The sequence below is a fragment of the Lycorma delicatula genome, chromosome 2 (genome assembly GCF_047948215.1).
Source record: "Lycorma delicatula isolate Av1 chromosome 2, ASM4794821v1, whole genome shotgun sequence".
Lineage (NCBI taxonomy): Eukaryota > Metazoa > Arthropoda > Insecta > Hemiptera > Fulgoridae > Lycorma > Lycorma delicatula.
The window spans coordinates 79250418-79269645 of record NC_134456.1 but is presented as its reverse complement, the minus strand read 5'-3'; the positions used below and the strand labels follow the sequence as shown (position 1 = coordinate 79269645).

Below are 19228 nucleotides of genomic sequence, written 5' to 3'. Positions count from 1 at the left end.
CCTCCAATCTGTATATTACGCAATTCCTTTCCGGGCATGGTTCTTTTTGGGAGAGATTGGCTAGCTTTCGTTTAGTAGATTCAGATCTATGCCCGGATTTTTGTGGGGTTGATGACACGGTGGACCATGTTCTTCAAGTCTGTCCCCGTTACGAGGCTTAACATACCAGAGTAGTGCTCAGAGATCCAGAAAGGATCTCCGAGTTAATTGGAAGGTCCGTGGGGAATGATCGATAGTGACTGGTTTCCTCCGTTTCCTTGCATTACCTAGATCGCCAGAAGGTGTTTAAATGGAGTAGGATTCCCAGTAGCTAGGGTTTCGGCCAAGATATTTGGGGGTAGACGTTTTGGCAACAAGCCCCAGTTAATTCAAAAGCAGTGATTGTTGAAGTCGAGTGGTGGAACCGCTGTCGACGGGAGGGGAGGTTGACTGCGCGCTACCGAGGGCATGGTTGTCCATGCAGCCGTGAGGTGTGGTACTGTCTTGCCGAGATTGGTCTTCGAAAGTGGTGAAGTAAATGTCACGTGGTTAATTTAGAGCAGCAGTTGTTAAAGTTGGGTGCCGGAGCCGCTGTCGGTGGGGGATGACTGCGCTATCAAAGGCATGATTGTCCACGCAGTTGTGAAGTGCGGCAGTGTTTTGTTGAAGGCAGTCTTCAGGTGTGATGTTTATAGTAGGTTATGGGATGTAGGTCTGAATTTCATTGTTATGTATAACACATTTTGAATGGTATGAGTTTAGCATTGTATTGACTCGTTACTTAGTCGATGGTTGAGGCATTTACAGTCACAAGTGTTGGTATTAAAATTGGACTAAGTACGGGTTTCGCGCTTCCGCCAACTCGGTTAGCTAGTTCAGAGGTTGATGTTCTAGGAAAAGAAGAGTGAAGATGTCCGAAAGAAGCCTAAAGCAAAGGCATTGGTTGAGATAATAATTTTTACTGATGTAAATGTCTGCCAAGGCATTTGCATTGGTGGCATCTCTACTGGGGCCTGGCTAATGACTGTGAGACATAATCAGTTAGAGGATGTAAAGAAGACGTTCGGTAAAGCCCCTCAGGGCTCGGAATGGAGAGGGTGGTGTGACGATCGGAATCATCACAAGGTGAGTGTCTTTCCTTACAGGGTTGGGATGTACTTAGGCTATTGATCTGCTGTCTAGCTAAGTAGAAAGGTAATGGGAAACCACTAGATTCCTTTTTTTCTTGAATTGTGTGTAGGGACTTACTTTATGAACAGCTGTGCAATTTTTTGGGTCATGTTTGGGTCAGGTTATGTAAGGTTGCCAACAGATATCTAGTAGATACATAATAGATACGTATTTTGTAGCAATAAGGTATATTTTCCTGAGAAATGCAGTTACTTGTTTAAAATTATTATAAAACTAAATTATTATGTAAAAATAAAATGATAGATATTGCATATATGTATAAATATACTACAATTGTGGAACAATAACATAAACTATGAATTATGTGAAAAAATTATCTTTAAAAATCATACAGAACATTAAAAATGTTAATTAATTTAACTTTATATTAATAAAGATAAACAGCTGACAGTAGGTACAATTCAAGGTAGAATGTGAATACTGTGGTGTTGCCAAACTGGTCAGGCTGTATAGTCAGCACAAAACTTAATATGAATTTGAGATACCATTACAATCTGACTACACTTTGATACAATGTTTTCAAATTCCTTGAATTATGTTCAATATTTAAGGTTTGATATCAGTGTATTTTAAGTTATGATACTTAAATTAGAATAAAATATAGCACTTCTGCCAAGAAGTAGAATGACAATCACATTAACATAAGCTAACAAATGTAGAAAATAATGTGAAATAAAATAAATTACCAACAAGAGGGTAAAAACCAAAATGCTGAAAAAATATAATACAAATAGATAAAATTACCTATAATTGTATACATTTTTTTAGTAATGTTTTTCTTAATAGAACACAAAGACTGGCACCACTTGAAAATTAAAAAAATGATTTGCAAGTTAATAAAAATGAAATTAAAATAAATTAAATTAATAGGCAATCATAATGGAAGTTTTATTTATTTTTTATTTACACTGGCAGAAAGAAATACTTCTTAAAAGCTTGGATTATTAAAATTATTTAAAAATTATAAAATTTAACAAATTATATTCATAATATTAATTATAATATGAATGTGCTGAAGCTATAGTTAATGAGAATAATTCTGCAGAGATAAATGTTTTTTTCTATATTTCTGTTAGTATCTAGAGTATTAAAAAACATATGAGGTTTATTAATGATTTCATACCAGCTATTCAACAACCAAAAAATTATTACTATCCAGCTGCATGGCCAAAAGATGTTTAACTTTGAACCTTGTATACACAGATATCATCAGCTCAAATGCTGGTTTTAATTCTCTTAAGATTATAATCAGCTTCTTTAAAAAGAAGTTCAGCTTCAGTAAAGCAGTACTAAAGAAGTTTTTTCATCTTTAGTAATAGAATAGGGTTTAGTTTTTCTTTTTTGTCATCAGAATTATACATTTTGAATTCATATCCCATACAAAAATCTACACAAATGATTAATATAAATATATCTACCCCATTCTGATTTAACCAAGTTTAGACACTTAAGTTGAACTGAAAAATCTTTCAGGGAATCTTTCTTTAACCTTATAAAACAGAACATAAGAGAAAATAAAATTTAGTAGAATATTTTTAAAATGTAAAAAAAAATTATAAAGCTCTAAATGTGAGTAAATTTTTGTTATGATTAATAAAATTGATTCATACTATATCTACTATTTTAATATATTAAATAATAAAATATTTACTTTACCTTTTAGTAGTATTCCATGAAGACCACACACTACCACTGATATCTTTAATGGCAGAACAATACATTTTATCTCTTTTTTGTAATTGTTCTTTTAAACTGGAGTTTTATAAAATTTTAAATAACAGATATCAAGTTGTATGTTCATATCAATTAAACATTCAGAATAAAATTTATATCCTCTTAAAAGAAATCAGCTCTGTTGATTATCTCATAAGAATAATATAAAAACATTTTCTTATATCTTAGTTCATTATAACATTGCTCTGTTTAGATTCAAAATTTATAACACACGTATTATCTGATTACTGCATATCTGATCTTCAAATTTAGACTGGCAATAAGTTATATGCTTTCCATAATGTAATCAATAAATACTAGTATTTACCAATACTAAACATTTGAATAATAAAACATAGATATAAACACATTTTTATAACTGTATTATACACCTTTAGCTCAGCATCTAATGACTAAACTTCATTTAACAAGTAGAAGCTGACAACAAATGATCCCCACCACTTTTATATGCATACATAATCATGTGTATTAAAGTTATGATTTCTGTTTAGCTTGCTTTTATCTACAGTGTTTTACATATACAATGTTCTTTTATTTCGTTAGTAATAATGTATACATTTTATTAGTTTACCAGTTAAAAAATAAAATATATTTAATTAATTATCTTGAACTGATTTATTAATGAATTACATGTAATTTTTTTAAATATGTATATATATTTTTAATACCAAAGAAAACAAACATTATTAACAAAATAAAATCTTTAAAATTTTGAATATAAGTAATTTTTTAAATAAAAATTCAATAAATTTTATTATAAAAAAAATTTAGTTCAGTAATCTGTGGTTGTTCTGACATAATTCTGTCCAGAAGGCATGCTGACTTTATCAACACCTTTAGGAAAAAGTTTTGGAAGCTCTTCATCCTTTACATGAGGAAGAATCATAACCTTGGTTCCAGGCTGAAAAGTAAATAATCATTTTAATAAAACAATTGTTGAAAATGAAGTTAATCTATTTAATAATAAAATTACAAATTATTACATTTTTAAAAATATTTTTCCCTGCTTTTTAAATAATTAATTTTAAAATAATATTTTATTTCTTTTAAATTAAATATCTAAGTAGTAACTAAAAAAGTGATTTGTGTAATGAGCAAGTAGTAACAAAGTGACTATAAATTATTTCTATTTTTATTACATAGCACAAATATACTAACTGATTCATAAATTTTTACCATCTTCCAGGGGAGAATTATTAAGTCATCTGAAGCAAGTAGTTCATATAATGTAAGTTTGCAAACACTTCATTTAAATTAATCTTTATTTCACCCTGATTTCTTTTTGTGTGATATAAATGTATCACACAAAGTTGAAGTTGAACAAATTGGAATCAAAAACATTCTTTTTTAGGTTTGGTTCACAGCAACTTTGTTAAATTGATAAAAAAACAAATGGAACCTTGCAACAAGATTTAAAGCGAAATGAATTTTGAGAAAATTTATGTAAATTAAGTCAACTGAAAATAAATACAAGTTTAAGAAATCTTCCTCTTATTTAAAACAAACACTGTGGAAAATGTAATGATTCAAAACCAAAACTAAAATCAACATTAGTAACCATTTAAAAATTAAAATTGATTTAATTTAAAGATTCTGTTTTAAACAACCTCTACGCTTGTTTGTAGAAAGTGCCATACAATATACAATACACTACATAAGAATTAGCCTCAATAATGTGATTGTTCATAACATGTTCAAAGTTGGCAAAATTCAATTAATCAGATCTGCCTTTTTTGTCTTTAAACAAATTACAAAGAATTTAGTAAAATACTATATTATTTAATAAAATATCTTTTAACTAATATTAATTATTCTAAAAACTTAAAATAATCTTTGGTGCATTTGAAAAGATAAATTAAGAGACAAATTGTATTCAATGATGTCAGTAAAATTCTTTACGGATGATGTAATAAATTTTTCTTTTGCAAAAAAAATCCTTTATTTTTATTTTACTATTTATTTTTCATTCTTTTAATAATATTTATTGTACAGTTTGTTTTAATGTAAGTTGATTAACATACTTCATACATTAACACTACCTTTTGGTCACTAAATGCAAAGAAGCAGGTATGATTTATTAGAATGAATTAATTGTCAGATATGGTACATAATAAAAAAAAAGTAGAGTAGTTTTTGAGGAAATCTCAAAGATCAAATTGTAAAAAAAATGCTTTTATTGACAGTACACAGCACACTTTAATTGTACAGTGATATTATTAGGGGTGTACCTTTTTAAATGTATTCAAAATACTTACTGTCCAGTTAGCTGGTGTTGCAACAACTTTCAGCCTGTCACAAAGCTGAAGAGAGTCAATACACCTCAAAATTTCACTGAAAATCCAATCAATAAACAGAATATTAATCCACTATTTGTTACAATGATAGTAAAATTAACATGCTTAAAATTATATATTTTAAGCATGAAATAATAAATCAAATAAATTTTATCAATAAAACATTCTAAATAACTTATTTTAAAAAATTTTTGTCACCTTTACAACCATTTTCAGTAACTTATACTATTATTCTTAAACTTATATTTATTATTATATAAATTGGCTGATATTACTTTTTTTTAATTAAGTTGACACAAATTCTGAATATGGTCACAAAATGTGTTGGATTTAAATTGTGTTTGTTTAGTAGATTGTTGTGTATTTATATACGCCATAACATTCAAGTGAATTAAATTTTGTTCTTTTTGTGTATGTGTAAAATATTAAGGTTTTTATTAGTGCTCATGAATTTGTGATTTGAGTTAATGTTGATGCTATGTTGCAGTGTAAAGCTTTTAAATATTCATTGTATCTTTATTTGAAACTACATCCTGTTTGAGAAGTGTGGAATATTTTACAGTCAGAACATCTCATTTTATTACAATTGCATTGTGAATGATGATTGTTTTTTGTATGTAATCATCTGTTTTATTTTTTTTTGTTTTTCTGAAAGTGAAACTGTATCCAAACAATTTAAATTTGTGGACCATTTTCTCCAAGTCTTGATTTATGTATGTTAATCTATTTTTGGTTTAATTTATTTTTATTTATCTTAATTTTTTGCTGAGTGTATATTTTTTAATCAGTAATTTTTATTTTAATTATATTGATAGTTGTTTTTAAGAATAACTTCTGTTAGTGTGTAGTTAGGTTCTGTTAGTGGTACATATTTGTTACAGCAAATGATGCTAATGTTGAGTTATAGTTTTGCTGATATTTTCAATTTTATTTGAGATCTGTGCTAGGTTTTATTTTTATGTATGTTTAAGTATCTATGTTTACATGCTTTCTAATGACTTTTCCATGTATCAGGCAGGTTTGTGGAAGGGTGGATTTTGATCATTTCTAATGGGCCATACAGGATGATAGGTTGTGTATTTGTGGAATTACTCGAAGATTGGGATTTTAAGGTGGATTTATTTTTAGAAAACCTTTTATGTATTAAGTATATTTGTAAATAAATTAATCCAGGACAAAACAGCTGAAATTAAAGTGTTATATTGATAAATAAACATTTAGAAAATTTTTAATTCACCTATAGTTATAAAATAGTGATAATAATAAGATGAAAAATGCTTGACTCTTACCAGGAATTGAACGTGACACAAAATTAAAAAAAAACATGGTTGAAATATTATAGTTGTTAATGATTTAGTAAGCATAAATGTTTTAATTTTATTTAATACCAACTAATGGAAGTAGGTTGTATTTGTTATGTGCTGATTGTTTGAAATATAAATTAAAAATGGCACCCCTTTCAATTTTTATACAATAAACAATCACATAATTCTGTTAGAAAGTGAGAAAATTTTATAAATTTTGACAATAAATAAACAATTGAATTAAATGACTGCATCTGATAAAATTGCACTTTCACAATATTATAATTTATTCTCAGTTTTAAAAACATTTAATTCTGATAGTTGTCCACATCATGTAAATTTTCAGTTTTCCTGTCATTGATCTTTACTGTATATGAAGTGAAATAAAATTTACCTGCCAAGATATATTGTGTATAATGAATATATATGTATGTACGTGTTGTTTTCTAAATTTTTAGTTTTTATTTATTTATTTTTTTTGGTTTTGTTTGATGTAATTTTGGAATTTTTTACCCACTGATGATGTGGGATCATGCAAAAGCCAACTTTTGGTACTAGTTTTTTAGGTTTTGCTACTGTGTTTGGTGGTTATTTTATTGTTTTATTAATATAATATAATAATATATATTAATTAATAGTAATATAATATATTATATATATATATATATATATATATGTGTATCTTAATCATCATAACACACCACAAATTGCAATTAATAAAATATTTATTTTTCAAGATACATTTACATGATACTATTTGCTTACTTTATCTTAATTTATTTTTTGTTTTATTAACATTATTTTTTTGTTTTAGTTGAATTGATGATTAATAAATCATAATACAGTTTCATAATAATGCAGTACATATATAAAAAAATACTATTTTAAAACATAAAAGTAATTAATAAAATAAATTTTACATGATATTTCTGAAAATAACAATATATATTACATAATAGATTTATAAATATTTCATTTGTATTAAATTAGAAATAGCTAAATAATATTTGAAGTTATTGTGAGTAAAAAACTCTTTAATGAGTATATCATGAGAGTACATGATAATGTTGTCAAATTTATGTTTATCAGTTTAGTTCATCACAGTAGTTCATCGTTTTTAGAATAGTGAAATCATTATAATAAAATATTGATTCATAAAGCAAATCATTTTTATTTTTAACAATTTTATGAATTTATAAAATCCATTGGAAATTCGCCAATTATTTTATGTATGATCTTTTCAAGCTTATGATGCAGTTTCATCCTCAGAGAATCTAGTGATCGGGCAGTGTCAGTGGTGCTAATTTTGAGGAGGTTAGAAAATCCATTTATCCAAACAATATACTTCTTATTTCTATTGTTTGTTCATTTAATAAACATTTTTTAAAATGTAAGGTTTGCAAATTTTGTAATGTTCAAGTAACATTCAAACAGATAAAATTCATGACTCAACACATTACTTTTTAAAAGTCATTTTATGTATAAAATTTACTAGCAGATTTTATGTAGGATAAATGTATTGTTTAATTATAATTATTTTTTCATCAATAATGAGATAGTGCAAGTATTGCATTTTAAGTAGTAAAAAGTTTATTTTGTTTAGTATATGCTTATTTGTAGTATAACTTGAGGAGCATTTAAGGGCAACAATTTGGCCAGTTTTATGATTTTATGAAATTTTGTGGCATAAGCATCAACGTACACAAAACTGCTGACTGATAAGTTCAGCATTTGCTGTAACAATATTTCTGAAAAACAAAAAACAAACATTGCTAGTTATGTGAAATGATATATGTTGTTTTTTTCAATTTAATATTTATTATTTTCTTCTTTTTTCTTTAATAAAAAATCTATAATTATTGATAATATTTTTTGCTGATGTTATTAGTCAGTTTCAGCACTTCTGAATTGAATATCCAAATAATAATTTTTTTTTTTTTGCTATAAATAAAAGTCAGAATGAATATAAATGTTATCTATGAATATAAAAAAGTTACTTAACATGACTACCACCGGTATCAGTGCACTTCAAAAGACATGACAGTTTGTCAAGACATATGTATACTGTTTAATGTAGGTAAGTATTTCAATTTTTTGAGCTGTATAATCTAATTTAACTTATATAATGCATTGAAATAAAATAATAGTAATTATGCACAGTGAGAGAAAGGGTGGGAGGGGTGTGAGAGAGAGGGGGAGAAAGAGAGAGAGAGAGAGAGAAATTTATGTAATAAAATAGCATAACTATTCAATGAATAAAATAATAATAGATTAAATTCTCCTATAATATTACGAATATTTCTGTATTATAACAATAACATTACCAAATTAATAAAAACTAATCATAACAATGTTTTAAAGTGTCTGTAATGTTATAAAAAATTTATTACAAGTATTAAAATATGAGTCATAAGTTCATTAATTTTATTGTTGCTGTTTCAGTAAATTTGAATTGTTGAGGTAGTTGTTTGTTGATTTTTTAATTTACATTACAGTAATTCTACACATAATAATCTATCATAAATAGTTAACTCATTAGAGTTTAATAAATGACACCAAATTTTGTTTTGTAAATCTACTCTTGATACAAAGTATTATGTAAACAATTATCATGTAAATGGATATTCTATTTTTAATCAACTATGTTAAGTGAGTGGATATTGGATTTCTCTTTTAGCCATCCAGTAAATCCAAAATGGCTGCATCAATTTTTGTAAAATAGGTACCAAATAATTCATCTCATTTGTCTGATTGAGACTAAGAACTCATTTGAAAAACCATAATGGAAAATTATATACTACAACATTTTTTCTCAATTAAAAAAACAAATATTTTCTAAAATAGTCATCAAGTAAGTGAGGAAGAAAAGAAAATTACAAGATTAATATTATTCAGTTCCAATAACAAACAACAACCCTATTATTATACAAGAAAATTAATAATAACTTTTTAAAAAATAATTGGAAATTGATTCTGGAAAAAAGAAGAGATCATTTTAAACTAATAAATCTGGCTTGAATTTGATCCCCATTTTTTGTGTGGAAGGCTTTGGGTTTGAATCCTTGACATCATGACTTTTTCACTTGCTACAAATAGCAATTACAAACAGCACAGATTTATTTTAAATGAATAATTTTTAAGTACATTATAATATTTTCAATCATTCTTGTAGAGGTAAGGCAGGAAACCTCCATGTAATGCACCTGGGACATGCGAATATTCAAGATCTAAAGATGTGCAAGAAAATTGAAGAAGTTAAAGAATTTGCAATAAATTACAAGATCACATGTGCTAATTCTGCCATCACCAAACTGCATATGAAAAAGAGAAAGAAAGAAGTAGAAAAAAGAACTTAAAATGGTCCCAATCAGGGTAACCTTGATGATGTCAATAAATATCAAATGTTTTACAAGAGACAAAGCAATGATACTCTCAAAGATGTGTAAGAAAGAAACATGAGACCTCCTCTATTCAGGAAATACACCAGACAGCAGAGCGACCAACCATCAGAATGGATGGAATGATGATAGTTGTAGATGCACCCCATCCAAACCATGGAAGCAGCATACACGCTAAAAATAATTTGCGGGTTGAATCAGTTAAGGTGACCACAGCAAAAGAAATGGAAAACTTCATAGTTGGAACAGTGCACACTGTAATATTGGTCTACAACCCTCCATGGAATGAATTTAAATTTACAGAGCTGGCCAACATGCAGAACAAAAATGCTGTCATTATAATGGGAGATTTTATCAGCCACATCAGCAACTGGAGATGTAAAGAAATGGATGATGACGGCAAAAAGTTGAACTGTGGACAACTGGAATAGAACTGACGCTCATACATGACATGAAATTACCTGTGTCTTTCCAGAACAAATATTGGTGCAGGGGATATAATTTGGATCTAATGTTTGTAATGGATGGAATAAGTCACCTAGCAGGGAAAGGTGAGTTCCCACCAATACAATGTAAACAACACCACCCTATATTGAACGCTCAGGATGTTTCCTGCTATTCGTCCTACTGTAGTCCCATTTCAGCACTGTTTTAAGTTAAAAAAAGCAAACTGAGAGCAATTTAGAGAAGAAATGGAAAATGGCAGAATATCACTGCTGACCCAAAAAGCTATGAAAAGTTTTGAACTTAATAAGAGGATATCAAGGAACACAATGCCTAAGGATGTTGTAAATCATACACATACCTGGTTTGAACAAGGAGAGAAAAAAGGAGATGGTTGAGTACTTGCAATTAATAGAACTAGATCCGTTCAGTGAAGAATCCATTAGCTTAGGGGAAGAAATTGTAGAACTCATATTGGAAGAACGCTGTGGAAGGCAGAGAAATGGTGGAAGAAATAATTATAAAAGGTGGCACCAATGCGTAGTGATTAATCAGACTATTTGTAAAAATGACAGGATGACAAGTCATTTGTAAAAATGACTGGATGACAGACTAAGGTAACAGTTGATGACAAGGCAATCCAATTGATAAAGTAATAACAACAAGGCCACCCAAATGGCAAGCCGCTCACAAAAATACCAAAGGAAAAGTTTCAAAGGCAGATGGAGGAGGATATTAATTATTTTGAAAGACCTTTTATAGAAATTGAACTCTGAGAAGTAATAAATCTCCCAAGAAATGGCAAGCTGCTGGAATTGATGATGTACACTTGAAACAGATAAAATAACTTGGTTCCAAAACAAGACAGTGGCTGGTGAAATGCTTCAAATAATGATGGTTGACGAGAGAGTACTAGCAGCATGAAAGAAAGCACATGTGGCGCTGCTGAAGCTGGAAAAGGATCCCCAGAGACCAAAGAACTATCGACCAATATCGTTATGTCATCTGATGAAAATCTTTGAAAGGTTGATTCTCAACAGAATACAGAACACCATGAAAAGAAGCACATACACATTAGGCCACTTTCTGCAAAAGAAAAAGCAGCAGCATCCAAGCAGTAAATCTAGCCCATCATATCGAAAATGGGTTTGAAGAGAAACTAATAACAGGAACTGTATTTGTGGATCTTAGCGCAGTTTATGATGTAATAAATCACAGCAGGCCATCAGAAAGTGTACTAGCTGACAGGGATTTCTAGTTTACACATGTTGTCAGAGGTTTGCTGAAAGATAGGTGATTTTACATATCCTTCATGGATAGGAATAAACTGATGGTGGATGCAGAAGAATGGACTACCCCAAGGTAGCACCAGTACTTTCCAATCTATATTTATATAAGTAATAATATAATATTAATAATATGCATATAATATATATAATTTACATATATTTCTCTCAGGAAGTGATTCTATAGCTAAAAATAAGAAAAGGTTTGAATGAACATAAGTCCAAAAATCAAACAATTCTTTGTTAGCGAGCTAGAGAAAGATTTTGCCTAGATTTCTGATCCACCGACCACATTGAATTTTACAGGGCATAAATTATGACACAAATTTGGTGGTCCTATACATTTTGTGAGTTGAAAAATTGAAAAAAAAAATAAGCCCCCAGAACCAAATCTCTTGTAACTATTGAGAAAATTATTGTAAAACCCAAAAAATTGAAGTCAAAAAACACAGTTATTTAGGGTTGAAGTACACTTACCTGTTAAGTGTTCAATATTTTTTACGTGATTTACAAAAAAATTAATTCTAAGTTAATGTAAATATTTTTGAATTCTGAAAACTCATTCTAATTTTTTGCAGCAGCCCTAAGATGTAATATTATTATATTTTATACAGGAGAATATATAACATAGTAAATATTTAATAATGATGGTCAGTTTAGCAATTGATTGAAACACTTTAGAGCAAAACAACTGATGCTACTGCAGACTACATCAATTTAATTATCCCATGAACATTTACATCTAACAGGACATCCAAAAATGTTGACTACTGGTAACAGAAGTACAGTTATAATTATTGTCAATCCTATTCATGCAATTAGTAAATGGTACATGTACCTGAAAAGGACATTGCAACAATTTTAACTGCATATAAAGTTAGTTGCTGTAAAATTTTTTATGATCTGTCTGATGAATTTTTAAATATGAAAATTTCCAATTGTTTACACAGATTTTAGATTTTTTTTAATCTTCTTAAATATTTATGACATGCATAAATCTTTGGTGAATTTACGTACAAAACAAGAAGAAAACAGCACACTTATGTACATTCTCATACATAATATTGCAGTTTGAATGTGAACAAATATGAAGAAGATATTTGTTTCCCAAATTTTAAAAGTATTTGAAATTTGGTGATTTCAATATATTTTTAACAGTTAATACAAAGATCCATAATACCTCTCTCTCTCTCTTTCTGTTTAACCTCCAAAACTAACATAAGGTATTACTTCAGAGGATGAATAAGAATGATATGTATGAATATGAATGAAGTGTAGTGTTATACGTCTCAGGTTGATCACTCCTGAGAAATGTGGTTAATTGAAACTCAACCACTGAAGAACTTGGACTGGAGGGGCACAGGAGTAATTGGGCAAGGCAGTGGATTTCAAAAGACCATAGACCTTGTGAGGGTACCCCTTTGAAGGGCCCCCCATTAGAGCAAGACAAGGAGAAGACCTAGTCATGGCTGTCTGGGTGGTGTGCTGGGAATGACGTGGCCATGCCCAGCTTGCTCACTCAGATGGTTAGAGGCAATGGGAACTGAAAAGACCACAAACCCAGTGGGGGTTCCCTTCCAGAGGGACCTTGACTAGAGGCGAGGCATGCAGAAGACATAATCCTGGCTGCCCACATTGTGCTGCTGGAAATGGCATAGCCGGGCCCAGTATGGCCACTCAGGTGGTTAGAGGCAGTGGTATTCCCCCAGGGCCGATTTATGCTGGAAAAGTGGGTCTGGCCTTGGTAGGGCGAGTTGAGTAGAGGGAAAAATAAAACCACCAAAGAACACCGATATCCATGATCTAGTATTCAAATCCATATAAAAGTAACTGCCTTTACTAGGATTTGAACCTTAGAACTCTCAACTTCAAAATCAGCTGATTTGTGATGACAAGTTAACCACACTAGGCCAGCCCGGTGGGTTAGATCTATAATACCTGGCTTCTTTAATATACTTTATATATTAATTTGAGGGTAGTTAATTATTATAAAATTTAAAATTTGCATAGAGCAAATCAATTTAAAATAGGGTTTCCACTAACTTTTATCATATAAGACAACCTTCTAAAATATGCAAAATGTAAAAAAAAATCTATGGAAGATATACGGAATTCATTCATAATTTTAAAAATATTCTATAGACTTCTGTGTTTTATACATGTTTCTTCTTAGATTTCAAAATGTCTATAATTACTTTTAAATTCATCTGAAGGTGAGTAAAAGCAAAGAGAAGTAATTAAAATATAAAAAACTGCTAAAATTTTATTTAAAATTTCAAGTACTTACCTTTTTGAATTGAATAATAATTATTGGTTTTTTATTTACCTTTCTGCAAACTATATGGTAAGCAAGAAAATGTTAATGATCTTTCTTTTTAAAGAAGAGGGTTAGAAAATGAGTATGATTACAAGATTCTAATAGCCCAGGGATTAAAACTGATTAATTTAAACATTATAATCATATTTGCTGAACAACCTCTTTGCAAAATTGATGAAGATAAACATAAAAAACCTTTTAATATCATGCTAAGTACATTAAAGTTCAAAAAAATGTGAAAAACTAAAACTGTCATTAATAGAGAGTAAAATCCCCATTTCATTAGTGGTTAGTAATTAATGAGCAATAAACACTGATAAAATTTCAGTATGGTATGCAGTGTCATCAAAGGAAATAACCTGATAATAGTTTTTGAGGTCAATGGTAGCCATATACCTGTAAGAAATATCTGAATATGATATACAATTTATTTTTATCCATCTACTACATAAGTTTTGTAAAAATGAGATTTCAGCATGTTAAAAGCTATATTATTTTTTTTAATAAAGTGTGATTTTTTTAGCATGAGAAATCACTAGATCATTTGAAATGTGTCATCGTTTTATAGGATATATTTAAAAAAGTAAGGTAGAATTATTCTCTGTATGATATGATTGTATAGGGGCAAAAATTTGTTAAGGAACTAAAAAGTTATGTGAAAAATTTTAATTTGTTGAGGTATGCAGCAAATATTAGGAAATGTGGATTTGTTAGGAGAAACATGAGTGCATGCAATATGCAAAGAGAAAGTCAATCATAGGATGTTATCTTTAAGAGATTACTTATAGTAAAGGCTTAAATTATACTTAAAATTATCATTAAATAATTTTACATTGTATAATTCTTTTAAAACCTCTCATTCTTCTTAACTGTGTATAGTTTTGCAATAAATAACTTATTTACTTATAGCAACTTATTTTACTTGTAGCATTTTATGAAAACTTACTCCACATTTCTGCCAGTAGACGTTGGGTATACCATTGACAGACGTAGCTTTTTATCAGGACTGATAATATAAAGTGAACGAACAGTCATTGCTGTATCTGGGTTGTCTTTGTTTTCTTCATCCAGCATATCAAGTTTAATGGCTAATTCTCTAGTATCATCTCCTATTATTGGATAAGGAAAGTCTCCTTGAATATCCAAACAGTAGCTCTTAATATCCTGTAAAAAATTCAAGTAATTTTACAGTATGTATATATAATTTTTTTTACACTACAGAAAATTTAAATATATTATTTTCACTTATGCTAGAGAATTTATATGTCAAAATGGGCAATTGCGGACAAGTTTTATATATGGTGGAAAGTATTAATAGAATGGTTGCATTTATTTGTAATAAAATTAGTTAAAATCAAATAAGAGAAGCTAATTATATAGCTGTAATATGGAAATCAGAACAAAAAAAAAACAGTATACAAAAAATACAAGAAAGCTCTAGATTACCTTAATAAGAATGTACAGCAGCTGATCTTGTCCAGTCACAGATCAATTCCTGAGTGAGTGGTGTTAAGTGAGCTCCAGCATGTAAAAAAACAGTGGTAGCACAAGCATGCATTTCCAGTTAATCCACAAACAAGGTTACTAGATTTAAATCTGGAACTTGTAGCATTACTATCCACTTAAAATAATACACACGTAAAATTCATTAAATGAATGTGGTCAATGAAAATGTAACCATTTAAATGTTAATTCAAATATTTTTAAATATAAATATAAATATGTTTTAGTTTATTAAGGGCTTTGACAGTCACTAACAGAATTAGGGAAAGGGAGTACCTACCCGTCAAATCCCTTTTAGTCTAGATGACTTGAGAAAATTAGTGTTTGTTAACTATATTTTTTTATGATAAAAACTAAATTTTTTAGCAAGTAAAATATATCCAAATGGATTGTAGAAGGAGACAAAGATAATTAGTACATTTCAGGAATACACAGATAAAGAACCAACTGCATTCAGCACAATTTAATTTTCAACTGTTGATTTAAAGAATTTCTCAAATGTCACTTTTTAAACTTTGTTTCATACAGCTTATTTTTCAAAATGTTATTCTTCTCAGATGTTTATACTGCATTCAGTTAGCTTGTAAAGAGAAGAGTAAATAAACATTGCTTTTTGTAGGTGAGTTCGTTATGATTCTGCTGAGTCACATCCCGTGTATCAGGGCCAATTCACAATGTGGCCATATCTATATACAACACTATAATAATTATTCATATACTAGTCACCATATAATTAATTTATCATATAGTTAATGCAATCAAAAGTTCATATAAAGTTATATCTTCTCAATTCTATTAAAACCCTTGGTCTTTTATGATCACTTTTCTCTCTTGTTCAATTTTTGTGTTTCTCGTTATTTATTTATTTACTCTTAACTTATTTAAAGTTAATATAATGCAGTTTTTTTTAGTTTACTGAAACATGAGTGTAGTGTATTCCTAGATTTGTGTCTGTATGGTTTGAATTATACCATTATTTTGACAACATGTCTGATACCGATTCAGCTGATAATAGTGCACGATTATTGATATCCTCTCCAAAAAAAAGGCTGTGAAAAAAACCCTTAAGTCATGCAGAAAAACACATCATTTTAAATGCTTAAAAAAGCAAATTACAGAGTAATCCAGCGGCATTGATTTCGGGTGTCGTTAATAAACTGTTAACATAAGCTTAAACTGCTAACATTTTGTTTATTGAGAAATGGTTTAGCGATGTGTTACTTCTTCTGGAAGATAATTTGGTTATTGTCTTTAGACAATGCCCCTTATCATTCATGTAAAAAGGAAAGAATTCTAGACATGTCTTGGAAAAAGAATGATATCAAAATGTGGCTTAGTTCAAAAAGAGTAATTTTTGAAGAGGATGAACGTATGGTCCAGTTATTACAAAGGGTTTCATGTATTAAAAGTAATTTTAATGTGTATAAAGTAGATAAGTTAGCAAGATCCAATGGCAAAACTGTGCTTCAATTACCTCCCAATCATTGTGTACTCAACCCAATTGAGTTAATTTGGGGACCAATCAAAAGTAACAAAGTGTCAGAAAATACGGCTTTTACAATATCTGGTGTTACAAATTTATGCTTGAAACTCATCGATAAAACATGCCCAGAAGGAATGGAAAAATTGTATAAAACATGTAATGGATATTATTGAACCAAATTATTGGGAATTGAATAATATAATAGAAAACAAAATGAGCCTTCTGTTGTATCTCTTAATAGTGAGAGTACTACGGATTTCTAGCAATCAGATGATGAAAACTGAATTGAATTTATTTGTTCATTATCATAGAAATTTAATCTAAGGTATTAATGAACTTTTACTGTTTATGGACAATTGACAATTTCATAACTCTTAAAAAACTTAAATAAAATGTCTTAACTTCTTTAAATTTAAAATATATATATATATATATATATATATATATATATAATTTTTGTAAAATATAACATGTGGTTACTAAATATTAATATTGCATATTTTCTTTTATATGCATCAGGATTTGCAGGAGATGCTAGTGAACTGGCCGCTTAAACACTTGTATGCTCAGTTTGTTTACTTAAACTCTATAAGCTAACTGAATAAGATATATAATGTTTTAAGCCATCAGTTAGAAGAGTATGTAGTTTAATATCAGCATGACTAGCACATAGGATTTATTTTATTTTGTGATATCACTACACCAACCTCAATGGTGGTGGAAAGTTAATATTTCTGTCATTCATCCAGAAGCTTCTGACTCCAAATCCCTTTCATACTAGGCCTTTTTTGCATATTACAAAAATTATTCTACCATTAAAAAACATAATTGAATGTCAGATTGTTGTTTCTAGAAAAGATAAATAAATACCTATATTTTTTAAACTTTTATTGTATTTTATTCGATCATTATATTTATGTAGTTTAATTCTATATCTTATGAACTTAAAAAAGATGTTTATGTAAATTATGTAGTAAATACTAATTTAAAAAGTTTCAGAATTTCTTCATTTAAGTATACACCTTATTAGCTACAAAGCTGTAGCTATTTAATACACATACAATAAGTTTTATGTTTAATTTACTTACTAGAATAAAAATAGTATTACAAAGAAAACAGATTAAATAAATGAATGAAAATAAAAGAGAAATTAAAATGTCACAAAATATATAATTCTAAAGGAAATCTTTGTTATCACAGTTAATATGGATTTATAAAGTAGGAATTTGTTATTCACTGAATGGAAGTTTTCAATAACAATATTCTTTATTTTAATTTCATTGTGTTCATATATATATAATACTATAAATAAAAGTTTAAGCAATTTAAATTATTAAAAATGTTGTAGAACTAAAAGGGGGAAGAGATGATTATAACTTAATTGCATAATGACATTTCAACTACCAATTCAATAAAACAAAAACACTTTACATAATGTTAACTTGTTTTTACTTCCTTGTAAAAGGAAGTATTGTGATGGTGAAAAATTTTGGTTTCTAGATTTCAATGGAAGTATCCATTTTGACTATCCCTGAATCCATTTTGACTAGTTTCGATGAGATGTCTGTACATATGTATGTATTGTACGTACGTATGTATCTCGCATGTGAGACTTCCCCTGGACCAGACAACGTTAAAGAACGTTGTCTGCAAAGCAACGTTGCAAGGCAAAGCATGCCTTTGTATGCTTTCGCACCTTCCTGACTCAGCACTACAACATCTTTGGAGTATTTACAATGCTTTATTCTCCGGACAAGTCTTTCTGCCCAACTGGTCAGAAGCATTTACTGTACCAGTACTAAAGCCTGGCAAGGAGAAAACCGATCCCTTAAGCTACTGCCCTATTTCTTTAACAAGCGTATTGTGTAAAGTAATGGAGAGGATGGTGAACCGCAGGCTTGCATGGTACTTGGAGAAACATGGCTTTCTTTCTTCGGAACAGTGTGGTTTCTGACAGGGGAGATCTTCCATTGACCATTTGGTGTCGATGGAGACAGCCATACAAAACACCTTCCTAACCGCCAACACCTCGTTGCTATATTCTTCGATATAAAAAATGTGTACGACACGGCCTGGCGACGTGGCATTCTTAACACCCTTAGGAGGTGGGGGATCACTGGCAATATGCTTGCTTTTATCCGGGGATTCTTGAATCACCGGACGTTTCATGTTCGTGTAGACGATTCACTTTCAGACAGTCGGAAAATGGGGTACCTCAAGGTAGTGTATTAAGTACAACATTACCGATTGTGTACAGGCTCCTGTCTCTTGTTGTCTTTTCGTTGATGATTTTGT

The 19228-nt window shown here is 29.3% G+C and overlaps 1 protein-coding gene across 1 annotated transcript in view; it reads right to left on the bottom strand.

Annotated features, from left to right (window-relative positions):
• Window positions 1-3495: 3495 nt before the first annotated feature.
• The window catches only part of LOC142318915 (peroxiredoxin-6-like), a 31329-nt gene continuing 15596 nt past the window's right edge, over window positions 3496-19228 (bottom strand). The window contains exons 3-5 of the mRNA XM_075355581.1: window positions 14894-15111; window positions 5160-5235; window positions 3496-3805 (exon numbers count right to left, since the gene is read on the bottom strand). Coding sequence (XP_075211696.1) covers window positions 3677-3805; window positions 5160-5235; window positions 14894-15111 — 423 coding nt within the window. The 3' untranslated portion in view covers window positions 3496-3676. The remainder of the gene's footprint in view (window positions 3806-5159; window positions 5236-14893; window positions 15112-19228) is intronic.